Here is a 17,593-nt window from a genome sequence, read left to right on the forward strand (position 1 = left end):
TCCTGCCACGCCTGACTCGCTCACACAGTCCCTTCCTCCAAACAGTCAAAGTTTTTCAGGTTTTGATGTTAAATCTCTTCTGGATCTTCATTTAATATTCACATTCTTCCTGTAATCCCAGCACTTTGAGAGGTCAAGGCGGGCAGATCACCTGAGGTCAGGAGTTTGAGACCAGCCTGGCCAACATGGTGAAACCCCGTCTCTACAAAAAATACAAAAGTTAGCCAGGCATGGTGGCACGCGCCTGTAATCCCAGCTACTCAGGAGGCTGAGGCAGGAGAATCACTTGAACCCAGGAGCTGAAAGTTGCAGTGAGCTGAGATCACACCACTGTACTCCAGCCTGGGCAACACAGCGAGACTCTGCCTCAAAATATATATATATAGAATTCACAGTCTTCACCATCATAATGATAATAATTAAAATAATAGTCCTTTCTCCTTAACCCTGTGAGATGATCTGTCTCCTTGAAGCTCTGATAATAGGTCATTGTGTCTGTTTAATCACATGACTCATCATTTAACCCAGCATCCTTGAGAGCTGGGACTCCATCCTGTGGTCTCCTCTGCACCCACCCCTGGAGTGCATTGGTTTATCTTCCACCAAACACATATATAACACCTTTCTCCTTTTCTTATTTTTACATTTTATTTTTTAGGTTAGTAAAAACTAATGTGTACTGAATATTGAATAGTGATAGGCACACTTCGATCCTTACAGCAACCCCATGTGACAGATATTTCTGCTCTCCCCATCTTATGCCAGGTCCAGAGAGGTCAAGTGAGTTGGTCGGAGTCACACGGCGAGGATGTCCTAGTGTCAGGATTCAAGCCTAGTTCTGGGGATCGTACTCCATTCCTGCCCTGCACTGTCTCTGCATAGTGAGCCATTTTCAGAGTTTGCAGTGTCAACCTACAGGCAAAAAATGGAGGCAAAATAAATATAAGTAGAGAGTTTATTCTGACCAAATATGAGGGCTGCAGTCCAGGAGCACAGATTCAAGTTACCCTGAATCCATGTTCCTATTGGCAGCAGTTACAAGTGGGTTTTCAAAGGAAAAAGAAGAGAGAGTTTTTAAGTTGTTTACCAATATTTTACATTAAAATACCGTAAGCTATCCATCAGCTAAACATTGTTCTTTGTAGCATAAATTCCAGGAACCTGAAGATAATGGATGAGGCAGCTAGTGAGGAATAAAATGCCTTTAAACAGTTGCCCCCAGGAATGGGAATGGGGAGGGGAGAAAATGGTGCCCGAAGCCCCATACTCCTGTCTCTGGGCTTGATACATTTTGCACACCTGAGTAGCTCAAACTCCTCTGAGCTATTTTTCTTCTCAAAGAAGCTTAGGAGACACTCAGAAAACACTGCCTGGCTCCACCCTGGACAGGACAGGAGGCCCCCAGGGACAGGCCCTGTGGTGATGACCCCTGGGGAGCTCCTGCAGAAGAGTTCACTCCTCCCTTTGTCCTGTTCGACTCTCGGGAATCCTGACCTGGGGGGGCCAGATCTTGGGTGCCCAGAGCTTTTCTCCAGATGGGACCCACCTGATGGGAATGGAGCTTCTTGGAGGCTGGAGCTGGAGGCCCAGCCAGATCAGACTATGAGGCCTAGGGCCCACTGGGGAGACCTTACTGCTGTGGCGGCGAGAGGACCCTTTCCCTGTGGACCCTAGGGAGCCTGTTGTTAGTGGCTCACGGGCAGTCTGTCACTGTCTCAGCCTTTTCTCAGGCTGCTGGCTGGCCAGGGGGACCAGGACAGGCTGAGACAGCAAAGATACCGCACCAGGCTGGGACTGCAAAGAGGGAGGACCATATGCTAGCAGTTACCAGTGACGCGCCCATTGTCTGCTAGGGCAGAGGTGTGCGACCTGACTCCCTTCGGCAGTGCATCTGTCGGCCCAGTACAGTGTCAGGTTTGCTTACGAAATGACCAAATTCTTTGATTCCTTCCTTTGTAGGGGGTGCCATGTGCCAGAGGAGGGCTGAAGGCTGTTCTGAGTCTGCCCTGTGCCTCGTGTCAGCTCTGTTGGTACAGGACCAGATCTGCTGCTGGACCCAGGCTGTGGCCTGGTCTCAGCCAACCCTCTGTGATGCCCTGTCAGGGTCAATCCTCTTCGTCTCAGCTTGCAGGACAACAGTCTAGTAGTTCGACTCCTGTCACATTAACTGCCCTCACTGCCCAACCTGCAGACCCTGGGACTGTGGAGGGGCCCCAGACAGTGATAACAATGGCCTCCTTGTATTTAACATGGGCCAGGCCCTGTGGAAACAGTCACGTTTTGTCTCATTGAATTTTCAAAACAACCCTAGTATTATTTTATAAAGAAGGAAAGCAAGGCTCAGAGAGCCTGTCACATACCCAAGGTTAAATCTATGAGGTCCTAAAGCCTGGATTGAAATCAAGTTACATGAACTCCAGGGTCTATATAAACAGATTGTAGAGTCCAAGCCACACAGGACTGGGCTCTGGGGACCCTTGTGTCCTCGCCCTGGGGAAGCTGGAAGGGATACTCTTGCAGCCCATGGAGTTTCATGATTCAGAAAGATGCTGGGGGCCGGGTGTGGTGGCTGGCGCCCGTGATCCCAACAATTTGGGAAGCCAAGGCGGGCAGTCACTTAAGGTCAGGGGTTTGAGACCAGCCTGGTCAACATGATGAAACCCCATCTCTGCTAAAAATATAAAAGTTAGCCGGGCGTGGTGGCGCTCCCCTGTAGTCCCAGCTACTCAGGAGACTGAGGCAGGAGAATCACTTGAACCTGGGAGGCAGAAGTTGCAGTGAACCAAGATCGTACCACTGCACTCCAGCCTGGGTGACAGAGTAAGACTCTATCTGAAAAACACAACAAAAGAGACCCACGTTCAAGGGTGCTTACACATTCATGACCTGTCTCTCATAATAGTAATGCAACAAGTTACCTCTTTTTCTCCCCCATGGTTGCTGTATAAAGGTAGCTTATGGAAGCATAGTTTCATAGTCTAGTGCCTACTGTGGAATAAGGGAGGAACAGAATGATTTCATGTTCTATGCTTCTAACACAGTTGCAGGTGTTTTTTACTCTACTCGAATTGCACACGTTCATCCTCATCCCACACAAGCAGCTCAGGGTCATCTTTGAGACTCAGTCCAAAGATCACATCCCCTGGGCATCCTTCCTTTGTCCTAAATGTTCCTCACACCCTCTTCTGGTTCCCACAGAACTTTGACCTTGTTCATTATAGTACTACTGTATCACAATGCACTTGACCAGGAGCTGTTAAAGATTTACCAGCTACTCAAGCTTATTTTAGGACTGACTCGTGAAGTTTCAATGTGTCCCTCTCAGCTAGCACGTGGAAGTCATCCACTATTTGCTGAATGAGTGATTGAACTATATACTATGGTAAAAGTGTAGGATTTAGAAACCTGGTCCTCTTTCTCCATGTGCTATTGATTAGCACTTGTCTTTTTAGAAAATATATTCTGTATTCTATTTAAAAGCCACAATAGCTATCCCAACAGCCTGGCACTCTCTGGACCGTTAAGTGTGTGATATATCATGTGCATAATGATATTTTGTGTGTGTGGTAGTGAGTTTGAGCCTCATTTTGCAGGGGAGAAAGCTGAGTCTTGGCAAGGTTAGAAAACGTGCCCACAGCCCTTCCATGGCTACAGATCAAACACTATGGACTCTGACTGATGGGATTCATGATATTGCGTGTTCTCCCTCCCAACTTGCTTAAAGTTTAACATCCAGCTGGGCATTTTTGTCTTCTAGACTTCCACCCAAAGAGTTATGTCCAGTTGCTCCCAGTGTACTGTATCTGCAAATGTTTGTCTTATTTGTTCATACCACAGATTCCAGAACGGAAACAGCTTGCCATCCCAAAGACGGAGTCTCCAGAGGGCTACTATGAAGAGGCTGAGCCATATGACACATCCCTGAATGGTACATCCCAGCGGCTGGGGCTTGGGAGGGCAACTTACTGCTTCCTTCTCAGATGTTGGTGCAGACTTACCTGGGGGTAACAGATATGCTCATCCTGGGCTGGGTGACAGAGGGTAGCCTGGGCTGCTGTGACAGGAAAGTATGGTCCAAATTGAGAACTGGCCACAGAGCATTCAGCCTTTAGTCTGAATGGGGAGTGAAGACCCACAGCAGACCTAGCTGTCCTGCAAGGAGGAACGAGGGATGGCACATAACAAATAGGTTGACTGTGTCTGATGTTTTCTGTGGTTCCTGCCTGCAAGTTGTGAGATTTCAGCACAAAGGTGATGGAAGAGAGGAGTTTTGGCCAACAGGCCCAAGGCCCTGGTCAGCAATGGAAGTGGTGGTCAGGCTGAGTCTGAGCTCAGTTTCCACGTTCTTTCACTGATCTCATAGTTATGGTGCTCCCACTGTGTCAGGGACAGGAGCTCAGTCATCCCTAGCACTGACATTCGGTGAAAGAAGACAGACAACAAATAAACAGCATGTGTCAGTGGTGATAAGTGAGAGGATGGAAAACAGAACAGGAGCTGGGCTTCTGCAGGACAGGGGAGTTACTTTAGATAGGGAAGGCTTCTCTGATAGCATGACTTAAACAGATTCCTGAATGAAGTGGAGAGTGAGTCAGGCAGATACATTCAGGAAGAACTTTCCAGACAGAGAACATGGTATCTGCAAAGGCCCCAAGGCAGGAGAGCTCTGGGTGTGTCTGAGGAACAACAGGGAAGCCAGCATGGCAGGAGCAGGGGAGAGTGACAGGAGATGGGGACACAGATGGGGCTGCCAGCCACAGGAATGACTTTGGCCTTTCTCTGAGTGAGGAAAGACTGCAAACCTCCAGAGGGTTACTTAGGGACTGGCCTAACTTAGTGTATTAGTCTGTACTCATGCTGCTAAGAAAGACATACCCAAGACTAGGTAACTTATAAAGGAAAGAGGTTTAATGGACTCACAGTTCCACATAGTTGGAGAGGCCTCACAATCATGGCAGAAGATGAAGAGGAAAGACGTCTTACATGGCAGTAGCAAGAGGGAGCGTGTGCAGGGAAACTCCCCTTTATAAAACCATCAGATCTCGTGAGACTTATTCACTATCACGAGAACAGCATGGGAAAGACTCACCCCCATGATTCAATTACCTCCCACCAGGTCCCTCCCATGACACATGGGAATTATGGGAGCTACAATTCAAGATGAAATTTGGGTGGAGACACAGTCAAACTTATATCACTTAGGTATTGAAAAAATCGCCCTGGATACTGTGTGAGCAGCTCTGTAGGCAGGGCTCATGCTAACACCCTCTGTCCTTGGCTGATGGTTCGCAGCCTGAGGAAGTTGGATCAAAAGTGCTCTTGGTTTGGGGATTTGATTACACAGGAAGGCTTCGAGGTTCAGGAAGAGGTGGTTGTGACCCTCATCTCTGGGGCAGCTGGACTGTGGTCCTCCCCTTCTGGCTTCCTTCTCTTTCCTTCCTTTGTAAGTGAAAGGGCTTTCAAAGCATAATCAATCAGCAGATATAAAAGGCCAGGGCCCCTGGGGCTGGGAATGAACTAGGCTGAAGAAGGTGTTGTTGGTTCCATAAAGAACAGGACCAGGAATGAGATGGAACCAGCCTAAGTGCCCATCAACCAATGAGGGGATAAAGAAAAATGTGGTACATACACAGCACAGAAGACTACTCAGCCAGAAAAAGGAATAAAATAATGTTTTTTGCAGAAACTTGGATGGAACTAGAGGCCATTATTCTAAGTGAAGTAACTCAGGATGGAAAACCAAATATCCTATGTTCTCACTTATAAGTGGGAGCTAAGCTTTGAAGACCCAAAGGCATAAGAGTGATATAATGGACTTTGGGGACTAGCGGGGGAAGATTGGGAGCAGGGGTGAGGGATAAAAGACCACATATTTGGTACAGTGTACACTGCTCGGATGACAGGTGCACTATCAGAAATCATCATTAAAGAACGTATCCACCTGAACCCCAAAAACTATTGGAATAAAAATAAGAACAGGACCAGGAATGAGATGGGACTGGTGACTGGGAGAGGCATGGGATTCCCCTGCCCTTCCTTCACACTTACCTGCCGCCTCCTGCTGGGAACTCTGTGGGAGGTGATCGCCTGTTTGGGTTGAGTCTATTCTAAGACACTGGCTTTGTGGGCAGTCGGCACTTAGCACTGACCCACTGAGCATGCGAGGTGGTGCCAACTCACCAGTCGGGCTGTGATTTCAGACCAAAGGCAAGGGTGCGGTGCTGCCGTCTGGATGCGCGTTGAAGGTGGAAACAGTGACTCACCGCGGTGAGCACCTCCCTGCCCTCAGGTGCGGTCGGGCCAGCAGGGGCCTGCCTGCCAGACGTGCCAGGGGGCCAGTTTGTGGGGCAGACGCTCCATCTCGACACAAACAAGTGGTCAGAAAGGCCAGCGCTTCTTGGTTTTGTCTCTCAACTGTGAGTTCATACTTGTCGTAGCCGGGACTAGGGGTCATCCCAAGGACAGCTTGAACTCACTGTGTGGAGTGGGTCAAGAAAGCTCCGAGATGGAGGAAATCCAGCTGCGAGGTGGGAGGGAACATAGTTCTGCCTGTCCTGCCAGCCAGCGAGAGGCCTGGGGATGACTTGGGGAGAAGCAGTCACAGTCAGCACAGAGCGAGGCCTTCACCTGCCTTACAAGCTGGCCTGGCCTCAGGTCCTGCCTGGTCAGTGTGACATGCAGCATGTGGCCAGAGAAATGGGTGTGGGCCCCAGCCCCTTGCTATAGTTGGTGGCCATAGCGATTTGCTGACTTCCTGCAAAAGGTCAGTTTCTTGGATTCTTGACCTGCTGTATCAGCCCTGTCCCCACACTGCTCCCCGGGTCATGTCCCTCTCTCTGAGCACATGTGTAATGAGTGCCCTGATGGCCTGTGCTAGGGGTATCGGGGTCTGCCCTGCTTGCCAGAGATACCAGGTACTTCGCTGATGGTGTCTTACCCTGGGGTAATGCTAGTGGCTATAACAACCCAGCAGCTTCTGTCTACAGTAACACAATGCAAACCTGTTTCTCACTCAGGGGTATTTCAGTGGGGGGCATTACTCATCCTCATGTAGATTAGGTGCCCAGGCTCCGTCCATGTTTGTTTCGGCCACCCTTAAGGGCCACAGAATCCTCTGCAGAGAGAGAGCAGAGAACCCCTATCTGCTTCTTAACAGCACCAGCCAGAAGCGACACACATCACTTCCACCCACAGTCCCTTGGTGACAAGTAGTCACATGGTCATCTCTGGATGCGAAGGGGTCTGGATCCAGGAAATGTTGTCCTTGGCTCAGCAGTGGCCTCACCCAACAGCCCACACCTCTGATGGGCAAGCATTAACCTCTGGTGGACTGGCAGCTGGGTTGCCACATCTGGGTCTCTCTTTGTGTCTCTGCACTTGGACGTACTCCTCTCTTCATCCTGTCTCTCTTCTCTTCCCTCTGTCCGTGCTTCTGGATGTTGTGCAGGTCACTCTGGTGGATTTCTCCCCAGTGGAGTCCCCAGATGGGTGCAGACGCCCGAAGGAGTCATTTACGCCACGATCACCTTGGGTACTGCTTGCTCCCTGAGCTGGAATGCCAGTGATTCTTGCCTGCTGCCTGGCTCTCAAAGATGTGTGCGTGCCCCGAGGGTGGCCACCGCCTTCTTCCTGTCCTTGTGCATGGGTCCTGCACGTGCATGCTCTGTGCAATCTTCCCAGAGGAGCCACCTACCTGGCCTTCCACAGTCCCACCCCCACTGCCCTGAACGTGCTATCAAAACACATGGCTAAAAGACCCACAGTGTGCATGGCTGTTCTGCCCTCAGTTCCACAGGACATAGTGAGGTAGAGTCTACCTAGGGATGGCAGACGGGGATGGAATTATCTCAGCATCCTGCCTCTCATTCCTGTTCACCCTGCACCTCCTAGAAGCCAAGTATCTGTTTTCAGAATATGGTACTGTTTTTGTTTGGTTTTGTTTTGGAGATGGAGTCTGGCTCTGTCACCCAGGCTGAAATGCAGTGGCATGATCTTGGCTCACTGCAACCTTTACCTCCCAGGTTCAAGTGATTCTCTTACCTCCACCTCCTAAGTAGCTGGGATTACAGGCATGCAACATCAGGCCTGGCTAATTTTTGTATCTTTAGTGGAAACGGGGTTTTGCCATATTGGCCAGGCTGGTCTCGAACTCCTGGCCTCAAGTGATCTGCCCTCTTCAGCTTCCCAAAGTACTGGAATTGCAGGTGTGAGCCACCATGCCTGGCCAAGAATATCCAATGTTTATGGTGTGCTATTATGATCCCTCTTACGGGTAAAAACAATTATTAATATATTTGCTCTAAATTTCCTCCGAGCTACTCCAGGAGTATGATTTATTGTTCTTTTTTCTTTTTCTTTTTTTTTTTTTTTGAGACAGAGTTTCACTCTGTTGCCCAGGCTGGAGTGCATTGGCGCAATCTCCGCTCACTGCAAGTTCTGCAGCCTCCCAGGTTCACGCCATTCTCCTGCCTCTGCCTCCCGAGAAGCTGGGATTACAGGCATCCACCACCATGCCCGGCTAATTTTTTTTTTTTTTTTTTGTATCTTTAGTAGAGACGGGGTTTCACCGTGTTTGCCAGGATGGTCTCGATCTCCTGACCTCATGATCTGCCCGCCTCAGCCTCCCAAAGTGCTGGGATTACAGGCGTGAGCCACCCCGCCTGGTCATTTTTATTTTTATTTTATTTTTTTTGTGAGACAGAATCTCACTCTGCCAGCCAGGCTGGAGTGCAATGGCATGATCTCAGCTCACTGCAACCTTCCACTTCCTGGTTCAAGCGATTCTCCTGCCTCAGCCTCCTGAGTAGCTGGGATTATAGGCATCCACCACCATGCCCGGCTAATTTTTTTTGTATTTTTAGAAAAGACAGGGTTTCACCATGTTGGCCAGGCTGGTCTCAAACTCCTGACCTCAAGTGATCTGCCCAGCTTGGCCTCCTAAATTTCTGGGATTACAGGTGTTAGCTACCATGCCCAGCCTCTTTTTTTTTCTCAATGTTTTTTCTTTCATACCTAGTCCTGTTAATGATTTGCTGTTCTTAGCCTCCTAATACCCCCATGGAGGAGGATGGGCAAATGTTAGAATTCTTCATGAAACATGTGGGGCAACCCCAGAAGCGCAGAACAGTGGAGACTTACCCAAATTCTTCACACTAAACTCTGTAGCCTCATCCATTAATTTTTGTTACTGAAGGAAGAATCCCAATGACAGTGTATCATTTTTAAAATGTCACTTATTATACAGATAATGCAATACTGGCAATAAAGAAAAATTTTTTAAATTACCCTGATCCTACCACCCATCAAATCAACTATTTTGAGCTTTTTCTATGTTGCCTTGCAGTGCTGATCTATTTGCACGTATAGTTCTAATTGTGCTTTCTCCCTTGTCATACCTTAGGGAGTTTATTGAGCTGCACACCAGTCTTCAGAGTTTTAATTGATTACAATTGCATAGTAGATTCCTAAGTGGGTAAAATCATGCTTTACTTACCCAGTCCCCTTCTGCTGACTGCTAAACAGCACTTGAATGAATATTCTAATGCATGTAACATTCTTCCCCACACCTGCCCTTTTTTGAGACAGGGTCTCTGTTGCCCAGGCTGGAGTGCAGTGGCATGATCTCAGTTCATTGTAACCTTCGTCTCCTGGGCTCAAGCCATCCTCCCACCTCAGCCTCCCAAGTAGCTGGGACTGTAGGTGCATACCACTATGCCCAGCTAATTTTTGTATTTTTTGTAGAGATGGGGTTTTGCCATGCTGCCCAGGCTGGTCTCGAACTCCTGAGCTCAAGTGATCCACCTGCCTCGGCTTCCCAGAGTGCCAGAATTACAGGCGTGAGCCACCACGCCTGGTCCCTTCTCTTTTTAAAAAACTAGTTTCCTAGGATAAAATAGCAGGACTGAGATTATTGGATCAAAGAGGATGGGTGTTTTTATGGCTCTTCAAACAGGCTGCCAGACTGCTGTCTGAGAAGCCTGTGTTAAATTACATTGTCACCTGTCATCTAAGAGTTCAGGGTTCCATCCTGGGTAATACTGCTATTTTCAGTCTTATTTAATAGGTATAAATTATACACTTTTACATTAAGCCATAAAGAGAAGTAGTGTCACACAACTTTTAAAGAAAACTGATATTAAAATATTTAAAATGTTGTTTTTAGAAACATTAAAACACATTTTCATTGGCACTGTTGCTAGAATAACTATTGCAGGGGCCTCATCCCATTTTTCTATATTCTAATTCAAATGTGCTTCTTAGTAAAATCAAATGTGCTTCTTAGTAAAATCAACAATATTTTATGTAGCTATACAGACAGGAGAAAGGGCTTCTGGATTCTTCTGCCAAGACTTAGGGGCCTCTGGGCTGGTCCTCTTCTGAAGGGTGTCATGGGAATGAAGGCAGAGTGTCATTCAGCCCGACTCAAGGGGAAAGAACAAGGACTGCCATGCAGAAGTCAGGGAAATAGATGCTGAGTCCATTTCCTAACTGATAGGGCTGCCGGGAATGGGAGTATCCAGTGATCAGGAGACAGTGAGCCCTCCCCGGGAAATTCGGGCAGAACATCAAGGTTATGGTAGACAGGATTCCTGTGCCAGGTGTTGGACTGAAATCCTGAGGTTCCCTTTCCTCCATGCCCTGCTTTTCGGGGATAGATGGATGGATGAATAGAGAGATAGACAGATAGATCGATCAATCGATAGACAGATGAACTGACTGACTGATTTATTCACACGTTTGTTTTGTCCTTGAATAGAGCAGTGGGACCTGGGAACAGAGCCACTCTTGCAGGGTGGTGGGGACAGAAACTAGAAACTGAGGTGGGTGGGGTATACGTAGAATCGTGCATGATGTGTGCTCTGATGAGTTTTGGGATTCTTTTGAAATGACAAAAGAGTAAGGGTTTAAGTTAGAAACGAGTAAAAGGAGCTACATTTGTGCCAGGAGGTATTAGGGAAGGAAGGCAAGCAGTGTCTATGGAGGATATGAGTGGAGGTTTGAAAAAGGGCTCTGACTAGGAGAGGGTATTTGGGAGGAAGAAGGTGGCCCCTTTGCCCACAAAGTATTTCCTGCCGTGGTTTATTTGGACTTTTATTTTGGAGGAGCCACAGCCCCTTCCCCAGATCTAGGACTGAGCCAGGCCCAGCCAGGCCAGTGGCCATTAGAGGCCTGCCTTGCACACAGCTCAGGTGGAGTGCAGGTGGCGTTCTCTTCCTCCTGAGCCCTTGGAATGCCAGAGGCCAGGCCTGGGAGAACCTGGCAGCATCCCACCCCACGCCCTTCATCTTTAATTTGAGGAATTAGAGGCCGTGAGTAGGAGAACCGGCCTTGTCAAGAGCAAACAGTTGGTCTGTGGGGCAGTGTCTTCTCAGGGTTCCTGTGGACTTGGGAGTGACAGGATTTGAGAAGGAAAAAGGAGAGACTTTGGTTTTAAGTTATGTGTGTTTTGTGGCCAGAGGCAGCATCCAAGAAGCCTCGCTGAGGGGTTTGGGGGCAGGAAAGCCAGCCCTGGGATCTGGCTGGTGGCTGTGGGGTTGGTTTGAGGGCAGGGAGAGTCGGGGGCTGTGGTCTGGCCGCTGCTGCTCCTGCCTGCTGCCCTCCCCAGTGATGCTGCTTCGGGACCGTCCCCTGCCCCATGGGGCCCTGACTGAGCTGGTCTTCCTTGCAGAGGACGGAGAGGCTGTGAGCAGCTCCTACGAGTCCTACGATGAAGAGGACGGCAGCAAGGGCAAATCGGCCCCCTACCAGTGGCCCTCACCGGAGGCTGGCATCGAGCTGATGCGCGATGCCCGCATCTGCGCCTTCCTGTGGCGCAAGAAGTGGCTGGGACAGTGGGCCAAGCAGCTCTGTGTCATCAAGGACAACAGGCTTCTGGTCAGTCTGCCTCACGTTGTCTTGTACCCCCGCTCCTCTCAAGGGAAGGGGCAGGGACAGGGAAGGAGGGGCAGGGACAGGGAAGGAGGGGCAGGGACAGGGAAGGAGGGGCAGGGACAGGGAAGGAGGGGCAGGGACAGGGAAGGAGGCGCAGGGACAGGGAAGGAGGGACAGGATGGTCCCTGACCTGAGAGGTTTCAAGTTTGTTTATATCAGGAGATTTTAACTTCTCCCTAACCTGAAATTGTATACAGGATTTTGTGTATATGGATGAATGTACTTTTTCTGAACCAGAGAGGTCTAGTAGTTTCACCAGGCTCTCAAAGAGGGCTGTGACTACCACTGCCTCCCCCGTCTCCATCCCATCCTCCTCTTTGTGAGACAGATACATCTTTCTGTCCCCTGATCCTTTTTCATGTCCTGTCCACTGGAGTCCAGTCAGGCTCCTCCAGCCCAGCCCCAATTCTGGCTACTGTTTTTGTTGTTGTTGTTGTTGTTGATGATGTTTTGTTTGTTTTTTGTTGTTTTTGAGACAGAGTCTTGCTCTGTCACCCAGGCTGCAGTGCAGTGGCGCGATCTTGGCTCACTGCAAGCTCTACCTCCTGGATTCAAGAGATTCTCCTGCCTCAGTCTCCTGAGTAGCTGGGATTACAGGCGCCCGCCACCATGCCCAGCTAATTTCTGTATTTTCAGTGGAGATGGGGTTTCACCATGTTGGTCAGGCTGGTCTCGAACTCCAGACTTTGTGATCCACCTGCCTCAGCCTCCCAAAATGCTGGGTTAACAGGCGTGAGCCACTGCGCCCGGCCCTTGCTACTGTTTTTATCTGTGCAGCATGAGAATGCTAGGTATCTTCTCAGAAACAACAATATTTTGAATAAGTGATTATAAGACCAGACCCAGCAAGGAACCAGATATTACTCTGACAACAGTCCTGTTTCCTGCTATTTTAAATTAAAATTCCCAGTTGCGTGTCCTGACTTGAAATTCCACGGAATTATTACAAACACCTTTTCTTGCTCCGTGCCAGTGTTATTTCAGGTAATCCTGTTAAGCAAGCCTGTAAGGTTTCCCCCATTTTACAAATAGGGAGCCAAGGGGTAAAGTATTTTCTCTGGTAGGGGAAGAGAATCCTTCCTTTCTTTGTTAACACATCATCTTCCTAACTAGGCAGAGAAGAAGCTTAGTGTTTGTGCCTTATGGATCCTTTACTCCAGAAGCCAAGCAAGCAATGCAGAGAGGTGGAGAAAGAGTGAAAGTCTGTCCACTTTGGAGAACTGAAAGGTGTCCACAAAGGACGTATTTTAGGGCCCCCCAGGCCTGGGGCAAGTTTGAACCATTTGGACAGCAGCATCCTGGAGCATCCTTGGCTGAGGCCAGTGAGAAGGAGGCTTGAGGGAGAGAGGGACAATCTGATGTGAAGAACAGGAGTTGCTGATATTTGAGGTTAAGGCTCCAGGCTGCTTCGGGGTGTCCAGCCTCTTAGTCTTGCTGGGTAAAGTCAGGCTCTTGGTGGGTCCTGCAATGTCCAGGGGCCCCTCCTTTGCAGACATCACCTCCACCCGGCAGCCCTGGGAAAGTGGTACATTTTCTCTCTTTCCTTCCAGTGCTACAAATCCTCCAAGGACCACAGCCCTCAGCTGGATGTGAACCTGCTGGGCAGCAGCGTCGTTCACAAGGAGAAGCAAGTGCGGAAGAAGGAGCACAAGCTGAAGATCACGCCGATGAACGCCGATGTGATTGTGCTGGGTCTGCAGAGCAAGGACCAGGCTGAGCAGTGGCTCAGGGTGAGGGGGACACCGGACCACTTGGAGGGGCTCCTAGAGTTGTGGCCCCCAGCTTTTCTAAAGGGATGGATGATAGGGTCAGGGGTAGAAGATTTGTGATCCTTCAAGTTTGCAGGGCTTCCTGTGTTCTAAGTGGTAGTGATCTGTCTTCTGCAAATGGGTTACAGCATGCTGCTGCTAGGTCTGAATCCCCAGTAGCCCGGACTTGGGTGCAGTTGAAATCCATTCCCCTTTTTGCCTGTAGTGAGGCATCCCCCACCTATTTATTTATTTATTTATTTACTTACTTACTTACTTACTTACTTACTTATTTTGAGACGGAGTCTCGCTCTGTTGCCCAGGATGGAGTGCAGTGGTGTGATCTCTGCTCACTGCAAACTCTGCCTCCCGGGTTCACGCCATTCTTCTGCCTCAGTCTCCCGAGTAGCTGGGATTACAGGCACCCGCCACCACACCTGGCTAATTTTTTGTATTTTTAGTAGAGACAGGTTTTACCGTATTAGCCAGGATGGTCTCAATCTCCTGATCTCACGATTCGCCTGCCTCAGCCTCCCAAAGTGCTGGGATTATAGGCGTAAGCCACCGCACCCGGCTCCCCCACCTCCTTATTAAAAAAGAATACATGTCGCTGTCATTTGCCATGTATTTGCCATAGACCAAGGACTATTAGCAACTTTAACCCATGTAACCACACTGGGGATGGCTGGGGAATGTTAATGTCCCCATATTACAGGAGTGGTGATTAAGGCTCGAAGGGTGGAGGTGATGGATCCAAGTCATCTGCCAAGTGGCGGCAGCATTGGTTCTCAGGCCTAGGCCCGTCTGATACAGTGCTGTGCCTCCTGCCACCGCAAATGCTTGTGGTCCACTCTGCCCACGCTTCCCCGGGTGTGATGATGATGAGCCACTTGGGGAGGGGCTTGCCTGCCCCAGGTGAAAGCTGGGCTTGATGCTTCCAGCAGGTGTAAAGTTTGCAACAGGAATGGATCCCCAATTCCAGAGGGACCTCCAAACCCAGCAGGGACCCTGGTGAGGCCAGCAAGAGCCAGAGCAGCCCTTCCCCTCCTTCCTGCTGCCCCCTCTCCCATCACAACCACTTCAGCACAGGAGCATTCTATCTACCCTGCACCCCACCCCACTCCACCTGCCACCCACCTAAATGTAACCACCTTGGCCAGCCTGTCAGAAACAGATCTGGACCGCCTCAGCAAAACATGACCAAAATGTACCCACCTGAGGCACTGGTCCATCCCTAGGTTGAGTACCCTAGATTTGGAGCAGGCAGGCTGTTTTTGTAAACCCACTAATTGTTTTAGAAATGCCAGGCCTGGCCTAACCAAGCTTCTAGAAGGTGCTGACAGGTATCTCAGTCTTTACTGCAAAATCTTCAAGTGGTGCAAGACAGTGGCATGTAGAAAAGGAAAGGCCAGTGCATACACAGGTTTGTGGCTTGGCTTCACAGATCTCCAGGTGGGGTGGGGTTCCTGAGAGAGCTAACAAGCTCTGAAAGGCCAGCCCTGGGCATTTAAGAGCCAGGGCTCTGAGTCCAAATCCGGGCTTCACCCCTTTTTAGCTGAGTGATTTGGGACTGGATTCTTTAATGTGCACAAAGTGCTTAGCACTGTGCCTGGTACATGCTGAGTGCTCCATGAAACCTGGATACTACAGATAAGACCACTGAGGCCCAGAGGGAGTGGGGGGCTTGTCCTGGGCTGCAGAGCTGATTAGGACCCAGAGCTCTGGGCTGTTGGTTTCTTACCCCAGTCTCCTGGCTCCTATCCCTCCCCATCCTCACCCACTACACACACACTCATTTGCACACATATATGCACACATGCACATTCATGCATACATTTGTATACACATAGACAAATGCACATGTATGCACATTTGCATGCACATTTATGTTCATGCATGCATTGTGCATGCATGTGTACACACACACACACACACACACACACACACACACACACACACTGCTCTTGCTCCCAGTTCCCCACTCTGTTTCTCTGACTGCTCAGATCCACTGATCCTCTCCCTGCCCCCCCCCGGCTTCCCTCCCTAAACTCTCACGCCCTCTTCCTGAGACCCCTGGCCCCACAGCCTCTGCTGGTGGTTTCAAAGACAAGAACGCTTTCAGAAAGCACAGACTTTCTGTGTCTGGCCTCCACAGAGAGACCCTTTCCCCCTGGTCAGATAAGTGCAGAGATGGACTTGGCTGGAAATGCCTGCTCTGAGAAGCTGCCCACTCTTGCGTTTTGGCAGTAGGGGCTGGTCCGCCTGTCCGATGGGCTCTTCACCTGGCTGCACTGGGTTTGTGAACCCCATCTACCTTCCTTGGGCCTCTGTGTCCCAATCCTGCATACTCACACCCATGCCCAGGGTGAGACAGGTATATATGGCAGTAAACGGGAGCTGCTGACTATGGGACGAGGGTCCCAGTAAAGGAAGGCACAAGGCAGGGGTTTTCCGGGAAGCATGACCCTGCCCCCACCCCACTCCTGAACTCCTGGCTTAGTGGCACTTTCCCTGGGCAGGGGCATCTGTGTATTTGGCCCAAGCTAATAGGGATGGTAATCGTGTGCCCGCGTACTTGATATACAAGTGCTCACAGCCGGTTCCTGGCAAAGGTATTGTCCCAGCTTACAGATGCAGTGGCTGAGGCTCGGACTCAATGTCACACAGGTGCCAACTCTAGTGCCTGCGCTCTTCCCTTGACACTGGGTTGCATATGCAGTGTGGACCACAGTCCCGAACTGGAGTTCTTGGGCTCTTCTGATTTGAAACCTGTTTCCACAAACTACTGTAGGCATAGACTGAAAGAGGAGAATCTTTGAAATCACTCTAATTCTGCACCTCCAAAGGGCTTCCAGGTGGGCAGCGTGTTTCTGGTCACCCTTGGAGCTGCCCCGGGAAGAAGGGAGTGCTCCTGGCTCAGACGGAGGCAATGCTTTGCATAGTCAGAGCCACTGCTGACTTTCTGCATCTGCCCCCAGCCCAGGCTCCATTCCTCCAGCGGCCCAAACCCACCCACCCACCCTTTTCTGGACCCAGCCTCCCTCCCCAGAGTCTCACGCCCTCTTCCTGAGACCCCTGCCCCATAGCCTCTGCTCGGGGTTTCAAAGACAAGAATGCTTTCAGAAGGCACAGCCTCTCTGTGTCCAGCCTTTACAGAGAGACCCTCTTCTTCCACTGGTCAATGAAGCCAGTGAAGAGGCCCCTTCCCAGAGGAGGGTGGGTGGGTGGGTGGCGGCTGGCGAGTCGGGAGAGCCAGTGGGTCGTTGGAACAAGGCAGTTTGCAGGCCTGCTCCTCAGGCAGCGTGGAGACTCCGCAGAGTTGCCTGACCTCTGGAAAGCCAGAGGGACTGCCTAGCAAGGCAGTTGTTCGTCACATCTACAACAGAACAGTAGTCCTTCCTGGAGTGGTGGCAGGAAAGGGGCTCATGGAGCCCTGGGCTGTGGCTCTGGTCATCTTTGGCCTTTGCTGTCAAGGCCCCCCTTCACGTGCCCCTGAACGTGTGGGACCTGCAGAAAGGAGCCTAAAGGACGAGCCCTCCCCACTGCAGCCCTGCCCAGCTGGGTCCAGGGCCACATGCAGGCCTTGGGGCTGGGGCAGGGGCCCTCCTCCTCGGAAATTCTTCTTCTCTCTCACCTCCACCCGTTCTCCCCTGACCTGCAGGGCCCCTGGCTTCGGCCTGGCTGTGAGTGCTGGCCGGAGGACCTCAGCCCCTGCTAACAGCTTCCCTCCTGCCTCAGGTTATCCAGGAAGTGAGCGGCCTGCCTTCCGAAGGAGCATCTGAAGGAAACCAGTACACCCCGGATGCCCAGCGCCTTAACTGCCAGAAAGTAAGCCTCTGCCCTGCCTGGAGGGAGAATCTCCTTCCATGTTTTCTCTAAAAATTAAAAGTGTAAAATTGGGAGCTTCGTTTTTA

General features: G+C 50.3%; 1 protein-coding gene and 1 long non-coding RNA gene across 10 annotated transcripts in view; one reads left to right on the plus strand and one right to left on the minus strand.

Moving 5' to 3' along the window:
- LOC105467069 (actin filament associated protein 1 like 2) overlaps positions 1–17,593 on the plus strand; it is a 108,251-nt gene that overhangs the window by 76,352 nt on the left and 14,306 nt on the right. For 6 of the 9 annotated variants that reach the window (XM_071069081.1, XM_071069077.1, XM_071069079.1 and 3 more), the window contains 5 exons: positions 3,838–3,928; positions 7,448–7,531; positions 11,669–11,874; positions 13,482–13,661; positions 17,418–17,507. In XM_071069081.1, the coding sequence (XP_070925182.1) occupies positions 3,838–3,928; positions 7,448–7,531; positions 11,669–11,874; positions 13,482–13,661; positions 17,418–17,507 (651 nt within the window). The remainder of the gene's footprint in view (positions 1–3,837; positions 3,929–7,447; positions 7,532–11,668; positions 11,875–13,481; positions 13,662–17,417; positions 17,508–17,593) is intronic. The other 3 variants (XM_071069084.1, XM_071069082.1, XM_071069083.1) reach the window with 1 other exon arrangement.
- LOC112424110 (uncharacterized) lies at positions 640–4,988 on the minus strand. Its single transcript, XR_003014784.2, has 3 exons — positions 4,921–4,988; positions 3,999–4,152; positions 640–912 (listed from the first exon to the last, which is right to left on the minus strand). It is a non-coding gene; the product is annotated as an uncharacterized lncRNA (long non-coding RNA).

The sequence above is a fragment of the Macaca nemestrina genome, chromosome 9 (genome assembly GCF_043159975.1).
Source record: "Macaca nemestrina isolate mMacNem1 chromosome 9, mMacNem.hap1, whole genome shotgun sequence".
Lineage (NCBI taxonomy): Eukaryota > Metazoa > Chordata > Mammalia > Primates > Cercopithecidae > Macaca > Macaca nemestrina.